This window comes from Phalacrocorax carbo, chromosome 2, assembly GCF_963921805.1.
Source record: "Phalacrocorax carbo chromosome 2, bPhaCar2.1, whole genome shotgun sequence".
In the NCBI taxonomy this organism is placed as follows: Eukaryota; Metazoa; Chordata; class Aves; order Suliformes; family Phalacrocoracidae; genus Phalacrocorax; species Phalacrocorax carbo.
This window is the reverse complement of record NC_087514.1, coordinates 66456540-66472598: the sequence shown is the minus strand read 5'-3', so window position 1 is coordinate 66472598 and position 16059 is coordinate 66456540. Positions and strand designations below refer to the sequence as shown.

Sequence of the window (16059 nt, the reverse complement as noted above, 5' to 3'; positions counted from 1 at the left end):
TGGTTTCCCCTGCTCAAGCCCAAACAGCATCCACCCCTGACTCCAAAAACCCAGCAGGATCATGAGGACTCTTAAAAACTAGGAGTGTCCTTACAAAGTCTGTATTTAAGGTTGCAGCAGAGGACACCCCCAGCACCAGAAACCTCAGAGGCAGTGGAAAGAAGAGGTTGCAGGGAAAGCCTCAGACATCCCTCAGGGCCATGCCCTTCGCCATGCCTCACAGCACCCCTCTGCATGGACTGAAAAGCCATACACCTCCCCGCTTCGTCGAGATGATGGGAGTCTGGTGAGATTTTAACCAGCACCCCAGAGGCATCTCCCAGTTGCAGAGGAAGGAGAGCTGCACTGCCAGCAGAGTTGACAGAGGCGCCTAAAGGTGTGAATTTAGGTAAGGATGCATGTTTGGTGATGGCATGGCATATACTACTGCCATCTGGCAGCAGGCTGGCAAGTACAGCTTCTGTTTTTACTTCTTCCCACTTTCTCATCAGTCTCATGATGCAGGGAGTCACCCCGGAGCCTGAAACAGGGATGCTGGAGGAGTGTCTCAGCTTCATGGAAAAATAATAACAGTAATAAGCAGACTTAGTGCTTTGCATTGCAGAGCAAAGCTCACAGATGTGGCAGCCTAGAGGCTCCGGACCCAGAAGGCATGAAAGAAAGAACCCCACAGGTTCTCTTAGAAAAGAACAGCAAGGAAAAGGTTGTGGGAGGCAGGGAGAGGAGAGGGAAAAAACAGAGATTTCATAGGTTTTAAGACCAGCTGCTGATCTTGTGTGGCCTAATTCATAACTGTTGCGTGCCAGGTGTTGGCAGTAGCACTCCGGGAGCCCACCAGCAGGAGAGTGGAGGCAGTGGCCAGGGAGAGCACATGCTAAATTGCATAGGCATCAAGCAGGGAGGAGAAGGATTATACGGAGATGGTTAAAGACATTCTAGAGTGAGTGTCTAAATGTCATCCTGTCATTGTATCAATCTTTTAAGGTCCATGTAATATGCCATGCTTATTAGCATTTTGTGCCTTGTGACAAAAATGAAAGTATCTATTGATTTGTTTATGAGCTTTTACATAGCCCAAAACCAAGCAGATCGTTCTCAGCTTAATGACCAGGAAATGTCCCGGACTCATGCCCATGCTCCTGTGCACATTTACTCATCAGGAAGGAGGAAACAGTTGCCTTTGAAGATCTCATTAAGTAGGTCTTAGGCAAACAATCAAGTTATTGTGGCGCCTTGGCAAGCACCACATGTCATCTCAGCCATCGCATGCATGCTTTCTGCTTGCAGGAAGAACTGAAAAAAATGGATTGGCCTGAACTTCATGTACATTTATGTGTTTCCCAATGATCTGGTTAGTGTGTCTGAAGAAGTCACTGCTCTCCCCCTAAGCCACAGCAACTGGTTGCCCTCGCTCCGGTTGCCAGCTGAAGCAGGGCTCATCTAAGCCACAGGTGCTATGTTCCTTCAGGCTCTGCCACCCAACTCCTGCCTGCACCCTCATCTGAAAACAAGATTTCTCCAGGCACATCCTCACCCCTGCTGGCATGAAAAGCCCTGGGAGTCTGCTGGCTCCTAATTTTTATGTGCCAGAGAAATTAATTCTTTTCCTGAGGATTAACAATGGTAAATAAAAACTGTGTTTGGCCACACCATCAAAGTTAGAGACATGTTGGCCAAAGTTACAGTTGACAGCAATCTAGCAATCTGTTCAAACAGCCACCCAAGTGGGGTTTCTAAGTGCACCTCTCTTCTCCATCTTCCTCTCTATGAGGCATTGGGAGTGATATCTTACATGAGACTTTTCAGGGAATCAAAAAATGAGAACATGTTGTCCTTAGCTCTGGCAGCCTCAGGAAAACCCTCGACAACTACATTACAGCCCTTTACTCACATAAAGCAGACACAGTCTTAATAACAGCCTCCCTCAGAGCTAGAGGTATTTATCTGTGGTATCAACTTGAACAAGCCTTTAGGTTGCCACTTTCTAGCACTGGCACTACTTAATTTAGAAACCCCCTGCTTTAAAAGCTTTAAAATATGTCTGGTAATGGAGCCATAGACACATCTCCTGCTGTCCTGACCTGGCTTGGCTCCATGGGAGCCAAGGGGTCTCTACGAGCTGGCAGCAGCTTGAGGGCAGAGGACAGCCTCATGGCTGCCTCGTGCAGCTTCTGCCTGCACAGCAGCATTAAAGCCCGCCTCCCACCTCACAGCACAATGCAGGAAGGGTGATTTCTTCAGACCACAGCAGCAGTAACCCATTTCTCTCTCTTTACACTCTGGTGTTGATTACTTTACAAACCAGAACAATGGAGCATTGGTACAAATATTACTGTACATGGATGCAGGCTGCAGATGGATTTAAAATTCATTTAGGGCTTAAATTCCCTGTATTCCCCCATAACACCTGGAGATCCTTCCCTGGGCTTTGTTAAGAGGGTCTCGTGCACCAGGAGGACCTCAAAGGGGTGACCAGGTTCACCATAAGGTGCATTCCATGCCATCCCCCACACTGCATGTGGGCACTGGTGCCTTTAGCTCTCCTTTATTTGGGAACGTGATGGTCATTATTGTTAATATATCCCTTGAAAGTACACTTCCAATTCAAGACGGCTAATCTTCAACATGTGCTCTCATCATCCACAACAGAAACCTTCCCCTGGTAAGACTGAGTGGGTTGAAATCATTTGAGCTTCACAGCTGCGTTGCGGGGCAGAGCAGGGACCCCAAACCAGATCTCTCCAAGCCTGGGGCAGATGCCTGTTCTCCAGCCATGTTGCCTAATAATAATAGCTGTTACCGTGTGTGGTGTCTCCATCAAATCCAACCAAATTAATTTTTTCCTGAAACAGCTCATCTAAAGAGATGCCAGATCATGCCAGAGATGCAGCCTGAGCATTTGTCCACACAGTGCATGCCATCGTGCCAGCCATTTTTCCTGGCCAGAGATATCTGCTCCAGTTCTCCCATCACCCATGCAAAGTTCCCAGCACAACAGCAGGGCACGGAAAAGCCTTTTTTTTGGAGAACAGCAAATGTGGAGGAACAAATCCAAGAGGAAGGACAATGCCTGAAGCTGGCATAAAGGCTGAGCACAAGGCAGATGGGCAGCAGGAGCATCACTGTGGGATGAGCTCATGAAATTTGGTGCTGCCCAGCTAAGCAAGAGAGGGCAGGGAAATGATTTTACCTCGGGGACCCAGTGGGCACTCCCTGTTGGTGTCTCTTGGCATTAGGCAGGTTGTCTCCTTATTTTTCTCTCATAATGGTAGTAACTGGCACTCTTCTCCCCACCCCTTTTCCCATGTACAGTTGTTCCTTAAAATGAGATGCAATTCTCCATGGAATTACTGAAAATACAGGTGCAAAGAAGAGCCAGAAAATGAGAGCTTTTCATTAGCAGTCAGTGCAGCCCTCATACAAAAATGACTTTCATAGTTACTTTACCCCATGTAATTACACAGCAAAGCCCCATTTAACATCTCACTACGTAATGGCAACTTTCTGTTTCAGATCAGATTAATGTAAGAGTTAACCAGCCATTTTAAGAGATAATAGCTGTAATTAAGGTGTTTCTCATGATGGGTTCCTATTATAATGTGGCAGATGATTCTCTGATAGTCTTGTTGGGTGCATTAGTCACAATTTTTTTCATTAATATTGACACTATTCTTTTGCCACACAAACAGAAAAGCAGATTAATCAAAATACTGTGCCGGTTTCTTATGATCTGATCCCTTCTTTGGGGCTGATGCTCAATTCTCAGCTTTCAGTAGAAATAAAAAGCGGTCTTCATAAGACATGCAGGCCGGTTAATCTGTGTTGTTTAAAGCAGTTTTGGGAGAATAAATGGAGAAAAGTCTTTTACTGAAAATCTGAAAATGAAGCACCAATGAAACGTAAATGTTATGCTTTGTAAACATCTCATCTGGTTCCAGTTTGGGCATCAGCGATGTGAGGCTGGTGGAGTGTGTTCAGGATGGGGAATTAGCTGAGTGTTTCTATTTGACTTCATTATTCTGGGGAAAAAATTGCACAGATCAAGGGACAAGCTGGCACGTGAGCAGTCTGGGATTGTGAGGCTGGTTCAGGAAATTGGGGGTCTCCAGTGGCAGATCACCATGGTGATGGCTTGGGATGAGTAAGCAGCTTGCTGAGGTTCAAAATGATGGGAGAAAAGATTGTGTCCCTATACCATCCTTTCCAGTGAAACCAATGAAGTTAAACGAGGGATGAATTTGAGTTTAAAAGCCCTAAAAATGTTCATTTTTCATGGGTGTCAGTTCTACACAGTCAAGTGAAGCTGTCAGAGGCAGCTTCTCCTGAACAAAGTTGTCATGCCAAGTCATCCAGAAAACACCTGTGTCAAGTGCCAAAAATGAGAAGGGCTGAGACGAGCAGGGAGCATGACGGGAGAGCAGAGCATGATCTCATGTGTGCTGGTTTTGGCTGGGATAGAGTTAGTTTCCTTCATAGCAGCTAGTATGGGGCTATGTTTTGGATTTGTGCTGAAAACAGTGTTAACCATACAGTCAAGGCCTTTTCTGCCTCTCCCCCCACCCCACCAGCGAGCAGGCTTGGGGGGAACAAGAATCTGTGAAGGGGCACAGCCGGGACAGCTGACCCCAGCTGACCAAAGGGGTATCCCGTACCATGTGACGTCATGCTCAGCATATGAAGCTGGGGGAAGCAGAAGGAGGAGGGGGATGTTCGGAGCAATGGTGTTTGTCTTCCCAAGTAACGGTTACACGTGATGGAGCCCTGCTTTCCTGGAGATGGCTGAACACCTGCCTGCCCGTGGGAAGCAACAAATGAATTCTTTGTGTTGCTTTGCTTGTGTGCATGGCTTGCACTTCACCTCTTAAATTGTCTTTATCTCAACACATGAGATTTCTCAATTTTACTCTTTCTCCCCATCCCACCCCAGGAGGAGTGAGTGAGCGGCTGGGTGGTGCTAAGTTGCTGGCTGGGGTTAAACCACGACAGCAAAAAGGGAGGCAAATGAACAGCTTTGCTTTGAGGAAATTCACACATTGATTTCCAGATCCAGAATTTTGCCAGTTAAACAATGGGAAAAAAACAGCCTTAAAATGACACATTTAGGGGCACTGTGCATATTGACCACTACACTTGTGGTAGCTAAATGTCTTCTGGAAATATGCGTGTTAAATATGATAAGTCAGTTAAAATTTATTTCAATAAATTTGCATGCTATGAAGAAATAGAAAACTGTGAATCCTTTAACCCAGTTTTCCAGAGAAAAACATGAAAATACCAAGGGAAAATAACTTGGCAAATATTATCATTCACTTTCTGTGTTCAAATTCTAGTTACCAAGATGCAGTCTCCTGAATAATGTGATATCCACAGAACTCTGTTGGCAGAAGATGCAGTGATCAAACAGGCCCAAACCTTCCTTGCGTATCTTCAATGTATTTACAGCACAGAAGGCATCATGGTGTATAAATGGTTTTGGTTTTGTAGGCAAGATGTTTTCATATAATTATTGCAAAAGAGGTATTTTCATGTAACATTCAAATGTGAAATAGTATCTCATGTTTAGATACATAAGAGACTCCACACTGCACATTAAAGTACTCTTTGAATTTGTAAAATGGCCAATAGCTATGTTTCATCAAAATGTGTTGTCTATCCATGTATCTATTGCAGCTTAAAGGGATGAAATCAACAGAGCATGAGTCCAAAGGGCCTTACAGATCATTCATTATTGAAGTGAAAATAATAATTAAAAAAATTAAATTGCTGCAAGCAAGGAGCACGTTTTCTCCATGGGAAGTCTCAAAATGCCTGCCTCCTCCAATTACTTTGATTTTTAGAGCCTAGAGAGTTATAAGACCATAGCTTGTTAATAATTGCCTTGCTGACCTTTGTAACGTGGGCTCAAATCCCACTGCATCTCCTGACATTTTGCTTTGTTTATAGGGGACCTGCAGCTCACTTGGGCTGGAGTCCCACTGGGATGCGACTCTCTCCTATGGTCCCTGCAAACAAGGCAGTGTGCATGCTTGTTTTCCTGCTCTCTAGTTGCTGCTCTGGACACAAATAACATCCTCATGGGAATACAGAACTAAATAATAATAATAATAATAGAAACAAACAAAAAAACCCTCTTCTGAGTTCTGTATGTAAACTTTTCATTTACTATCCCCAATTACTTTTTGCTAATGTTTGTAAAATCCTCTCGCAAACTTACTTACTGAAGGTTATGCACTCACTTATTTCAAGTTAATAAATCTAGTTTTATGAACTTGCAGAGAGGAAGGCTTCAGCAAATGCAGCATTACAAAAACCTGACAAATTTATACAAAAGAAGCAAAATACATTGTGACACTGACATTTGAAATTGATTATTGCTCAGTGTCTGTTAAAAAAAACCCTGTTGTATGTAGAGGATGTGAAAAGCATAAGGTTTCAATAAAGAAGGATGAAGTGTTGTATAATCCTTTAAATAAGAGCTCTGGCTATATAGAGTCTTTAAAATATTATTTGCATTTTAGGTTAAAAGTTGATGCATTTTTGGTGAGGCAGGGCAGGATATTCTTGAATTTATACTTCAATAAATGAGAAAAAGTTCTGCTTATATCAATAGACTTAAACAGGATTGAAACAGAATGGGCCTGTTATTGAAAAATACAAATAGCATAAATAATATATATCTACTTTATTCTGTATTTTACTATACTATATTCTACTAGAAATATATTGTAGGGGATGGTACAGAAATTGCTTCCATGTTCAAAGTAATGGAAACTGTAGTTTAGGAAAGTAATAATAACAATGAGAACAATATAAAGGCTGAAAGAAGAGAAAGAAACAGAAGAATAAACTTAAAGGCATAATTATGTAGGCTGATAAGTCACATCCTATTGGACATATGATTAAAAGATGGTTAGTGATGTGCCCCACTATATTTGTTGCAAATTCTTCAGGGTGGAGGTAAAGGATGTCTGATAAACAGCAGTGCATGGGATTTCTCTGCTGGCTTCCTAGCTGTTGTCATGCTCTCCTGACCACAGCTCTCCCCTCAGATGGGAGCAAACGTCCATTAGTAAAAGTGCATCCCTGGTGGCTTGGGGAGCTGCTGCTAAGGCCTGATTCCTTGTTTATAGTTTTTATGAACCGTTGCAAAGCCCTGTTATTGTGGTTATGATTTATGTTGCTGCCAGGGTGATAAAAAGCAGGTTTGAAATTTAAAGCCCTAGTTCCGTGCTGGGGCAAAACATGCACTTAGCACTTGTTTGGTCTGTGAGCTTATCACCAGTGAAAATAGAAAATGAGCCTATCTCTAAAGTTCTCTATGTTTTTAAGTGCTTTATTGAACCAGCATCTCCATCTCTATTTGTGTTGACTGAAGGTAATTTCTGATTAATATTTATAAAACAGAGTATAAAGGGAGTGTTTCATTGTACTGCCTTGTGCAAAGAACATAACTAGAAAGACACTGGCAGTGTCAAATCTGGGTCTCTCCTCTGTAGGAGACAGAAATGCTGAGATGTGCAGGAGTTTTGCTAGCAATCCTTTCTCAATTTTCTTGTCCGAAATTAAGAATTATTTGGGGATGATAGTGTAGGTGTGGTGCTTTCTGAATATGCAGTCAAAGCCTTTGGAACAGGGAAATATGTGGCACAAATGATGCTGCTGCCATTAGGGTCCAGGATTACACCCATGGCCTGGGAGTGATGGGAAGCTTTAAGTTCAATAAAGTTTACAAATATTTATTAATTCTTACAGTTTAAAAAAAATAATCATGTTAGGCTTAAGTCCTTCCAGTTTTTCTGTTTATGGAAACCTTGTATATTATTTCAGTTTGGGTCGGAAGAAAGGCTTCCTCCAGAAGAGATTTTACTTCGTGGCTTCATCCTGGAGGTGATATGATTTCCTGGTATGTGTGGTTTCCCCATGAGAAGGATCTACCATGTTTCATTTCCTGGCAGATTTAAACACCACAGCTGATAGACATCACAAAACCTCTTGCCGTTTGATACATTTTACATAAAATGGCTACTACGTATGGCCTGCCAGCCTGCGGCAGATGGCTTTCTGCACATAACACATAAACTCCAATCTTACTGAATTTCTGTAACTGCCATTTTTTATTTCTGCACAAATACACTGTCATCCATCTAATATTTTAAATGCATAAACAAAGCGCGATGCTTACCAAAGTAATGACTTCACACATAAGGCGACCATCAGAAACACCTAGTAGCTGCACTCTGAGACCACTGACAGGATGTTTTTAAGGACATGCTTGTCCCTATCCTATGGGACAGGCAGGGCAGTGTTTCGTGGGGGCAGGAGAAGAACAGCAACCCCTTATATGGGCTGCTGGTGTGCTCATGGGCAGAGACATTGCTAAGGGGACCCACAAGTGGTGGCAGCGCGCGAAGACCACAAAGGGAGTGGCGGAGCAGGGAGGCCCTCCATGCAGAGCCCACTCTGCTGTGTCTTCGTGCAGCTGGTCTCCAGCCCGGCAGCGTGGTGCCCCTGCTCCCCACCACTCACATGGCAGCACAGACACACTTCTACGAGGAGCAGCAGGCAAATCTCACAAGGGAAACACAGCCATGGGCGCTTTCCTGGCTACTGGTTCATTTTAAGCCCAAGACATAAAGCCAATTCAGATTTCTGGATTTTCCCGTCCTTGTTCACGTCACAGTGGTTGAGCAGGATCTGGCGGAACTTGTCCAGGTCCACCCCACTAATGCTGGGCTGCAGGCAAAAGAGAAAAACAGTGCTGAGAGAGAAAACAGCTCTGGATTTTCCCAACTCTGTAAAGCAGCAGGCTGTGCAGCAGCAGGGAAATCTACCCAAGGACGAATGACGCCACATCAGCTCATATGAGGTGGGGAAGTGACCAGAGAATGGGGAAAGGATGCCCTGCAAGAACATAAGAGGTATGGGACTGTGAGTAACTGTAAGGAAATGCAACATGATTTTTGTGCTTAGACAAGGCCATCAGTATCTGATCCATATCAAACAAAAGTCTGCAGAAAGTTGCGCAACGCAGATTGCTGCACTGCTGGACCTCTGCTTTCATCTGGTTTCCTCTCTCAAACCTGCTACATAAAGAGTGATGCGGCATTTCTGTTGGCAGGCTACTATTTTTACAGCCTAGCCAGCAATTTAAAAATACCTTTAATGGATCAAATAAATGCTAAAGGCATACTTTACAGGCTACACTGTCTCTGTATGCTCCTAAAGCTGTACCGCTTCCTCTGCTTCCCACTTGCTCAGGAGATCAAATTCACACGCACAGCTTATGGTGCCCAAGGCTGATGCTGATGAAGGCCCTTAGGGAAAGTACAACCTTCACTCTTTTGGGCATACAGGCACAGAGCACAAATCCAACATCCCACCGGTCCTCACACCGTTCCCTACACAGCACATGGCTAAAATGTCCATACACATGCAGCCATCATCATGCAGCTGCAGTCTCTGCTAAACGGGCATGGGAGCACGGTCACATTGTGTGGAAATGCAACAGCTCAGGCTCAGAGGGAGCCAAAGATAAGACTATATTTGAATCAAAAACTGTATCTTGGACGGCGTCTGGAAACTCAAAGTAATCCAATGCAGATGGACTCTGTTGTCTGTGGGAAACTGGTGACGCACTGGGCATGGCATTCTTGATTAGAGGTAGAGCTCAAGTCATTTTCAAGTGTAGCCCTGTGATGAGCTAACGAACCATGAAGTCGTGCTGGTGAGGACCATATTCACAGCGAAACAGAAGAAAGAACTTCTGGTGACTGATCCATGTCAACCAGCTTGTGATGCTGTAACAACTGCCTAATTCAGGGTATGAGCTAGAATGGAGCTTTCTTAAATACAGTTGCTGAGTGAAGGTGTATAAATTTATCAGGCAGAATTTCTGTGATATGGTGAAATGCTCTACAGTGTTTATGCTGAGATCATGACATTAATTTCTGCTGCTCATCAAAGTGAAATTTGACTCTACCTTCTCAGTAACCTCTCTATTTATATAACTTTACCAAAACAATCACCTTCCTCTTGGAAATATAGGGTATTAATAAATAGAAAGAGCCAGGAAGCTACCTTGACCAGTTCCATCATGTCTTTGACAAACCCATCCACTTCTGGGCCTTCAAGTGCTCCCGTTTTACTCTGAAAGATGGAAGAAACATCAAAATGCTCCAGTAAGTCAAAAACACAACCTTTACTGGTCAGTAGGTATACCCGGTCACCGAGCGAAAGATCATAGAATAATGATCATAGAATAAAGATCAAAGCATAAAGATCATAGAATCATAGAATGGTTTGGGTTGGAAGAGACCCTTAAAGACCATCTAGCGCCACTGCCCCTACCATGGGCAGGAATAGCTTCCACTAGATCAGGTTTCTCAAAGCTCTGTCAACTTGGCCTTGAACACTTCCAGGGAGAGTGCATTCATAATTTCTCTAGGCAGCCTGTTCCAGTGTCTCACCACCCTCACAGTGAACAAGTTCTTTATATCTAATATTTAAGATCCCTTCCTTTTTCCCAAACCACCTCTTCCCCTCAAACAGGAGCAACATCTCCCACCATTTTGTGATGCTTGCTGGCTACCACTCTGAGGGAGTTGTGTGATTGTCAGAAGCAGAACTGAATTGCAGATTTCTAACAGACAGTTAGGTGGTCATGTCTGTCCTGGGCCAGACTCCCTAAATAACCCTTGGTTCAGTGCTGGAAGGCATTTTGTTTTTCAAGCTGGTGGCAACGCATGTCCCAAACTGTGAAAGACTGTGAGAGCTAAAGCTACCACCTCCTCTACATCCCTTGCATCTCCTGCAGGAAGATACAGCTAATGCAGCAGCACTAGCTGTGGCAATGGAGAAAGTCAAAATGGGTCCTTTGCCTGGAGGTGTCTGAGCATGGCTCCCCTCTGTCCCCACCTTACCCCTAGCCTGGCACCTGGGCCCCTCTGGCCCATGGACTCAGGCACAGCTGCAGCTCCTGAGTGACCCCCACAGCACCCACTGGGAGGAAGAAGTCTGAGCAGCATATGTTAAATCTGTGTCATTTAAAGACCACAAGAGAACGGCCTCTGGGACTCACAACGTCGTAGTGTGCAAAGATCTTCTCAAAATCTCTCCTCCTTTCTTCTGTGCTGCAGGCCTGTATGTGGAGAGGACAAGCAAATGAAAAAGAAAAAATAAAAAGATTCGAGTTTGGGCTCAGGTTATCTTAGCTGAGAGAGACAGGATCAATGCATCAAAAAATAGTGCTACTTACATCCATTCTGAATTGAAGAAGGAAATTTTCCTGCAGCGCCAAAATCCTGAATGGAGAGATTTAAATTACGATCTTTCCACTTTATCATCTGCACACAAACTATTCCGAACTCTTCTGGTTTGTAAAGCAAAGCTATTTTAGATTATAGGCCTTTAAAAAAGAAAATCGCCTGCAGGATTATTTACAGAGGGCTGTTACATAAGCACATGCCTCTCTCCCTGTCTGATGGGGAATGACAAGCACCCTTTGGCTCACTGCAAATGTGTATCTTAGCACCATTGCTTCTCCCACAGCATTTCTGGTGGTCCAGCGCAATGGAGGTGGTCAGCGTCCAAAGTGAGAGTTACCAGATACTCATTCCTCGTAACTGGATTGCTGTGATACATTAAAGGAAAGTAATTTATTGTTCTCTCTGGAGGGAGAATTGGTGGTTGTAAAAGTAAGGGACAAAGTAATATTAGCCTGAGCACTGAGACTGGCTAAATTCCTCTCCTTTCCTCTCCTCCCTCCTAAAGCCCCTCACAGGACTGAAAAAAGCTTTTCTCTCTCTAGCTGCCCTGCTAACCCTGAGGTTTTTAGAGCCTGTGACACTGGGTGTTGAGCTACCAAGATGATCAGGGGACTGGAGTATCTCCCTCATGAGGAAAGGCTGAGAGACTGGGTGTTTTCAGCCTGGAGAAGGCTGAGGGGGAATCTTATCAATGCTTATACATATCTAAAGGACAGGTGTCAGGAGGATGGGGCTGGACTCCTTTCAGTGGTGCCCAACGACAGGACAAGGGGCAATGGGCACAAGTTGGAACATGGAAATTCCACTTAAGTATGAGGAAAAACTTCTTTCCTGTGAGGGTGCCAGAGCAGTGGCACAGGCTGCCCAGGGAGGCTGTGGAGTCTCCTTCCCTGGAGACATTCAAAACCCGCCTGGATGCGTTCCTGTGCCCCCTGCTCTGGGTGTGCCTGCTCAAGCAGGGGGGCTGGATGAGATGATCTCCAGAGGTCCCTTCCAACCCCTGCCATTCTGTGATTCTGTGTGCTGAGCTGTGTCTGCATGTTGAAGGGTTTGAGATGTGAGAAATTTGCTCAGACCAGAGGGTAGCCTCAGCTGACATGGGGCAAGAGGGCAGTGAGGGAACCATATTTAAGAGGAAAATGCAACAGCAACCCCCTTGAGATATTGTCCATTCTGCCTCTGTTTTATTTCATATATTCAGTGGTCAAAGCGAACTGCCACATGCACTGCAGTTATTTGTGCTGGCATTCATCGTGATCCCAAGCAGAAAATAACAGTGGCAAACCAGCACCTTTCTCCTCTCATCCCCCAAACCAGTGTTTTAAGACTGAACCTGCACATTTAAACTCTCACCCAGTCACTGCACATACATTTACAGACAGACGCATGCTCTCTATCTGTATGCAGTGAAAAATCATATAAAAGCTCCTGAGGTACCAAGGACAGAAAAGAGACAGAGGCCCATGACTGAGTCCCCAGCTTCATTCACAAGCATCTTCACCTTGTCTCTCCAAATCCTTTCTTACTGCCATTGGCAAGTTCCTTTGCAGTGGCACCTTTATTCCTCAAACAAGCAGCAAATATTCTTTGCAATCCCTGGTGCACATAATGATGTGAAATAAATGCACATCTGTGACCCTGCTGAAGGGGATCGCCATCCTTTTTTTGGAGAAATGGTGCCACTGGCTGCTTCATCATCTCCTGAGGAGCATCACAGAGGTAGCATGGATCATGCCAGAGTGTGTTGGTGATGCACAAACAGGACCTGGCATTGCTCAGTGTCACCAGCTCTAGGTTCTCAGACTATTGCAATGGGGACCATGCATCAGAGTACCTGATTTAATTTTAAAGGAGGCAAGATTCAAATGCATGTCCCCAGAGGGAGATCAGCACCTTGCCTGGATCTGCCATTGCAAGTTGAAAAACCCCGCCAGTATTATTAAAGCGTACCTTGCCAGGTCATTCAGGTCCAGCCGTCCATCTTTGTTTTTGTCAAAGATTTTCATCTAAAAATCAAGAAGACAGAGATAAAATAGACAGGCCGTGTAGAGAACACACATACAAAAAGGCCAATATACATTTTGCTCTGCCCTGTGCCCTCACCTCTGCTTGCTTGGGGTGCTTGCCCAAGCCCCAGGCAGCACGGCATCCTCTGCTAGCACCAAGCCTAAGGGTGGCACAAAAGCACAGCAAACCCCTCCTGCTTTCTGACAGCAACAACCCAAGCAATCAAATATGAGCACCACCGCTCCCTTTCTGCCTTACACAGGGATAAAGACAGGTCTCCACCAAACACCTTAAGAATATAAATACTGGCCTTGCCATGGTCCCTGGAAAATAATGCCAAAAAAAGGAGGGAACTTCTAAACGCTTTCAGCCTGACTCCTTCCTTATCTTTGTTGCTGTGGCTACCAAGTGGCCGAAGTGCAGATGTCATCTTCTGATAGACACTCAAGGTGGGGTTTTACGCCACTAAAGCCAGTGGGATTTGCTTGGCTCAAAGCCTGCTGTCAGAAAGTGCTGAGACTGGGAAGGAGACTCAGGCTGCCAATGTCAAGAGGTTAATCTGTGTGAACAAAACAGTAAGCCTTTCCTTAATATTATCTTTTCCTTAATACGATCTTTTTGATGAGTCACCACCAGATATTATTTATTTATTTATTGTATGTGGTACTGTGTTTCTCTGCAAGGCACAAATAAGAGTCTGTTACAGGGAAAGATGGGGAGATGTTTAATGAGTTGAAAACCTGGATAACTAACGGCTCGAAGTTCTAGAAAGAATATATTCCACATTGTGTGTGTGGGGAAAGATTAATATTTTACTACAATGGGTTGTCATTCTTTGTCAGATACTCAGTGATGAAATATGCTTTAATCTTACCTTCATGAATCTCATTTGCTTATTTAGTAACCAGGTCACTACAAATCTTTGGTGTAATTAATTGCACATCTGCTGGAGAAGGCCCATACCAGTCCCCATCTCAGGAGGCTTAGAGGGAGAGGATCATCCTCTATGACACTGCCTGACCATGCAGGAGCTCTGAGGAGACCCAGCAGCAGGTCCCAAGCACTTCCCAGCAGTGAAACTGGGGCAGAGCCTGACATGTGCATGAGGAGAGCTATTAATTGGAGACCTGCAATTTCACAGGTTTATGCCTCTGCATAAACACAGTGCCTATTTTGTCAGTGCTGCCCCTCCCTGCCCCTTGCTTAAGGGCAGGCATCTACACTGAGGATGGTGAGCCTATGGTAACCCTTCATTGCACTGGGTTTAGATAAGATTCTGCAACAAGATTTTACTCCATTAATTATTCTGCATGATTTACACTACTGATGTTTGGATAGGATTTTTGAAGAGCACTCGGTGTGGGCTCGCTTTTCCTCCCACTGAAAAAACAGTCTAAAATTCCTATGAATGATTGAAGGCTCATATTGAGACCTTTGGAAAAATCACATCCTGGGAGCCATGCAGGTGTTCAGTGGCACAAGGAAAGCCATTTTCCTGTGTCACTGGCCTCTGCTGAGTATACGCTCTATGCAAAGCCACTAAATGACAGAAGAAAGACTTCTGAATCTTCCTTCACCTTAGAGCTGGAGGGATGAATAAAGCTGCCAAGCCCTCCTGAGGACTTCTCTCATGCTGCATCAGTCCAAGTTGTCCGTGTCCGGCTTATCTACCTTCTTCCATCCTGCCTTCTGCCCCATCAGTTATCCCACTGCAATATGGGACTTCTCCCTGGTCTCTGCTGGGGCCACAACAGGACAAGGCTGGAGGCAGGGACGGGAGTGGGAGCTGGTGCCAAGAACACAAATGTCCCTGCAACGACAGCCTCCCACTGCCATCAGAGATTAAAACCTGGACTTTCAGTTCTTGGCTGATAAAGGAGTTATACTGCAGGTAATAGAAAATGGCTAGTGTTCCTTCTAGAAATAAATCATCCCAGTTAAGATTTTGAAAGCCTCTCTCCAAATGGGACATTGGTGCCTAACCTGATTTTGTTTGTTATGTAAAGAGAGAGGGAGATACCCTCACTGGCTCACTTTTGCAGACTGTCCAGGGCAGGTGGCTTTACAACATCCAGCTTATGCTATTACTCTGAAAAAAACTCCATAAAGGAAACTTAGGGAGACAGCCCCTGTTTAGCCAGATAGAGAAAGTACAGTGGGAATACCGTAGTCCATAGGCTCTAAAGTAATTTAAGCACTTTTGAAAATGTCACTCTAAATCCTGCTGTTTAGGCCATGGAGGAGCATTAGTTGCCCACACGGTCTGTAAGAAGTCACCATACAGTGGTGTGCCTGGCGTGGTGGGAGAGGGCAGCGTTTGGTGGGAAGCACAGCGTGAAGCTCTCAGGGACAGACTCTGCTGCCCGGGGCAGGACAGCTCTGGCTGAAGGCACTGCACTAGTCTTCTTCACGCAAAAATACAAACTCCTTACCAAAACACACTAAAATTTACTGCCTTTAGCACTCTTTGAACTTCACCTGGATTCTCCTATACATTTCTGAGTTCCTGAATGTGTTTTCTATCTTCTCCCATTCTCTGTGCATCTCTGTGCATCTCAGAATTACTCTCTTGAGACTAAAAGCCAGGGTTTCAGCCTCAACTTCAGAGTCAGATATGCTTTTCCCTCTGTGATGCCTCAGGAAAGCAAACACACAGAGTTTTTGGGAGAAGTTCATCTCCGTGTCCACAAGGTCTTGACCTCCGTACAAGCTCTCTGGTAAGCACCTATAAATGCTGACTGTGGTGGCAGCTTCTGGGACCAGGACAGACCCGGTGGTTCCCAATGCA

At 44.7% G+C, this 16059-nt stretch overlaps 1 protein-coding gene across 1 annotated transcript in view; it reads right to left on the bottom strand.

Annotated features, from left to right (window-relative positions):
• Positions 1 to 8095: 8095 nt before the first annotated feature.
• SCGN (secretagogin, EF-hand calcium binding protein) overlaps positions 8096 to 16059 on the bottom strand; it is a 32560-nt gene continuing 24596 nt past the window's right edge. The window contains exons 7-11 of the mRNA XM_064441724.1: positions 13215 to 13270; positions 11255 to 11300; positions 11078 to 11137; positions 10078 to 10146; positions 8096 to 8733 (exon numbers count right to left, since the gene is read on the bottom strand). Coding sequence (XP_064297794.1) covers positions 8605 to 8733; positions 10078 to 10146; positions 11078 to 11137; positions 11255 to 11300; positions 13215 to 13270 — 360 coding nt within the window. The 3' untranslated portion in view covers positions 8096 to 8604. The remainder of the gene's footprint in view (positions 8734 to 10077; positions 10147 to 11077; positions 11138 to 11254; positions 11301 to 13214; positions 13271 to 16059) is intronic.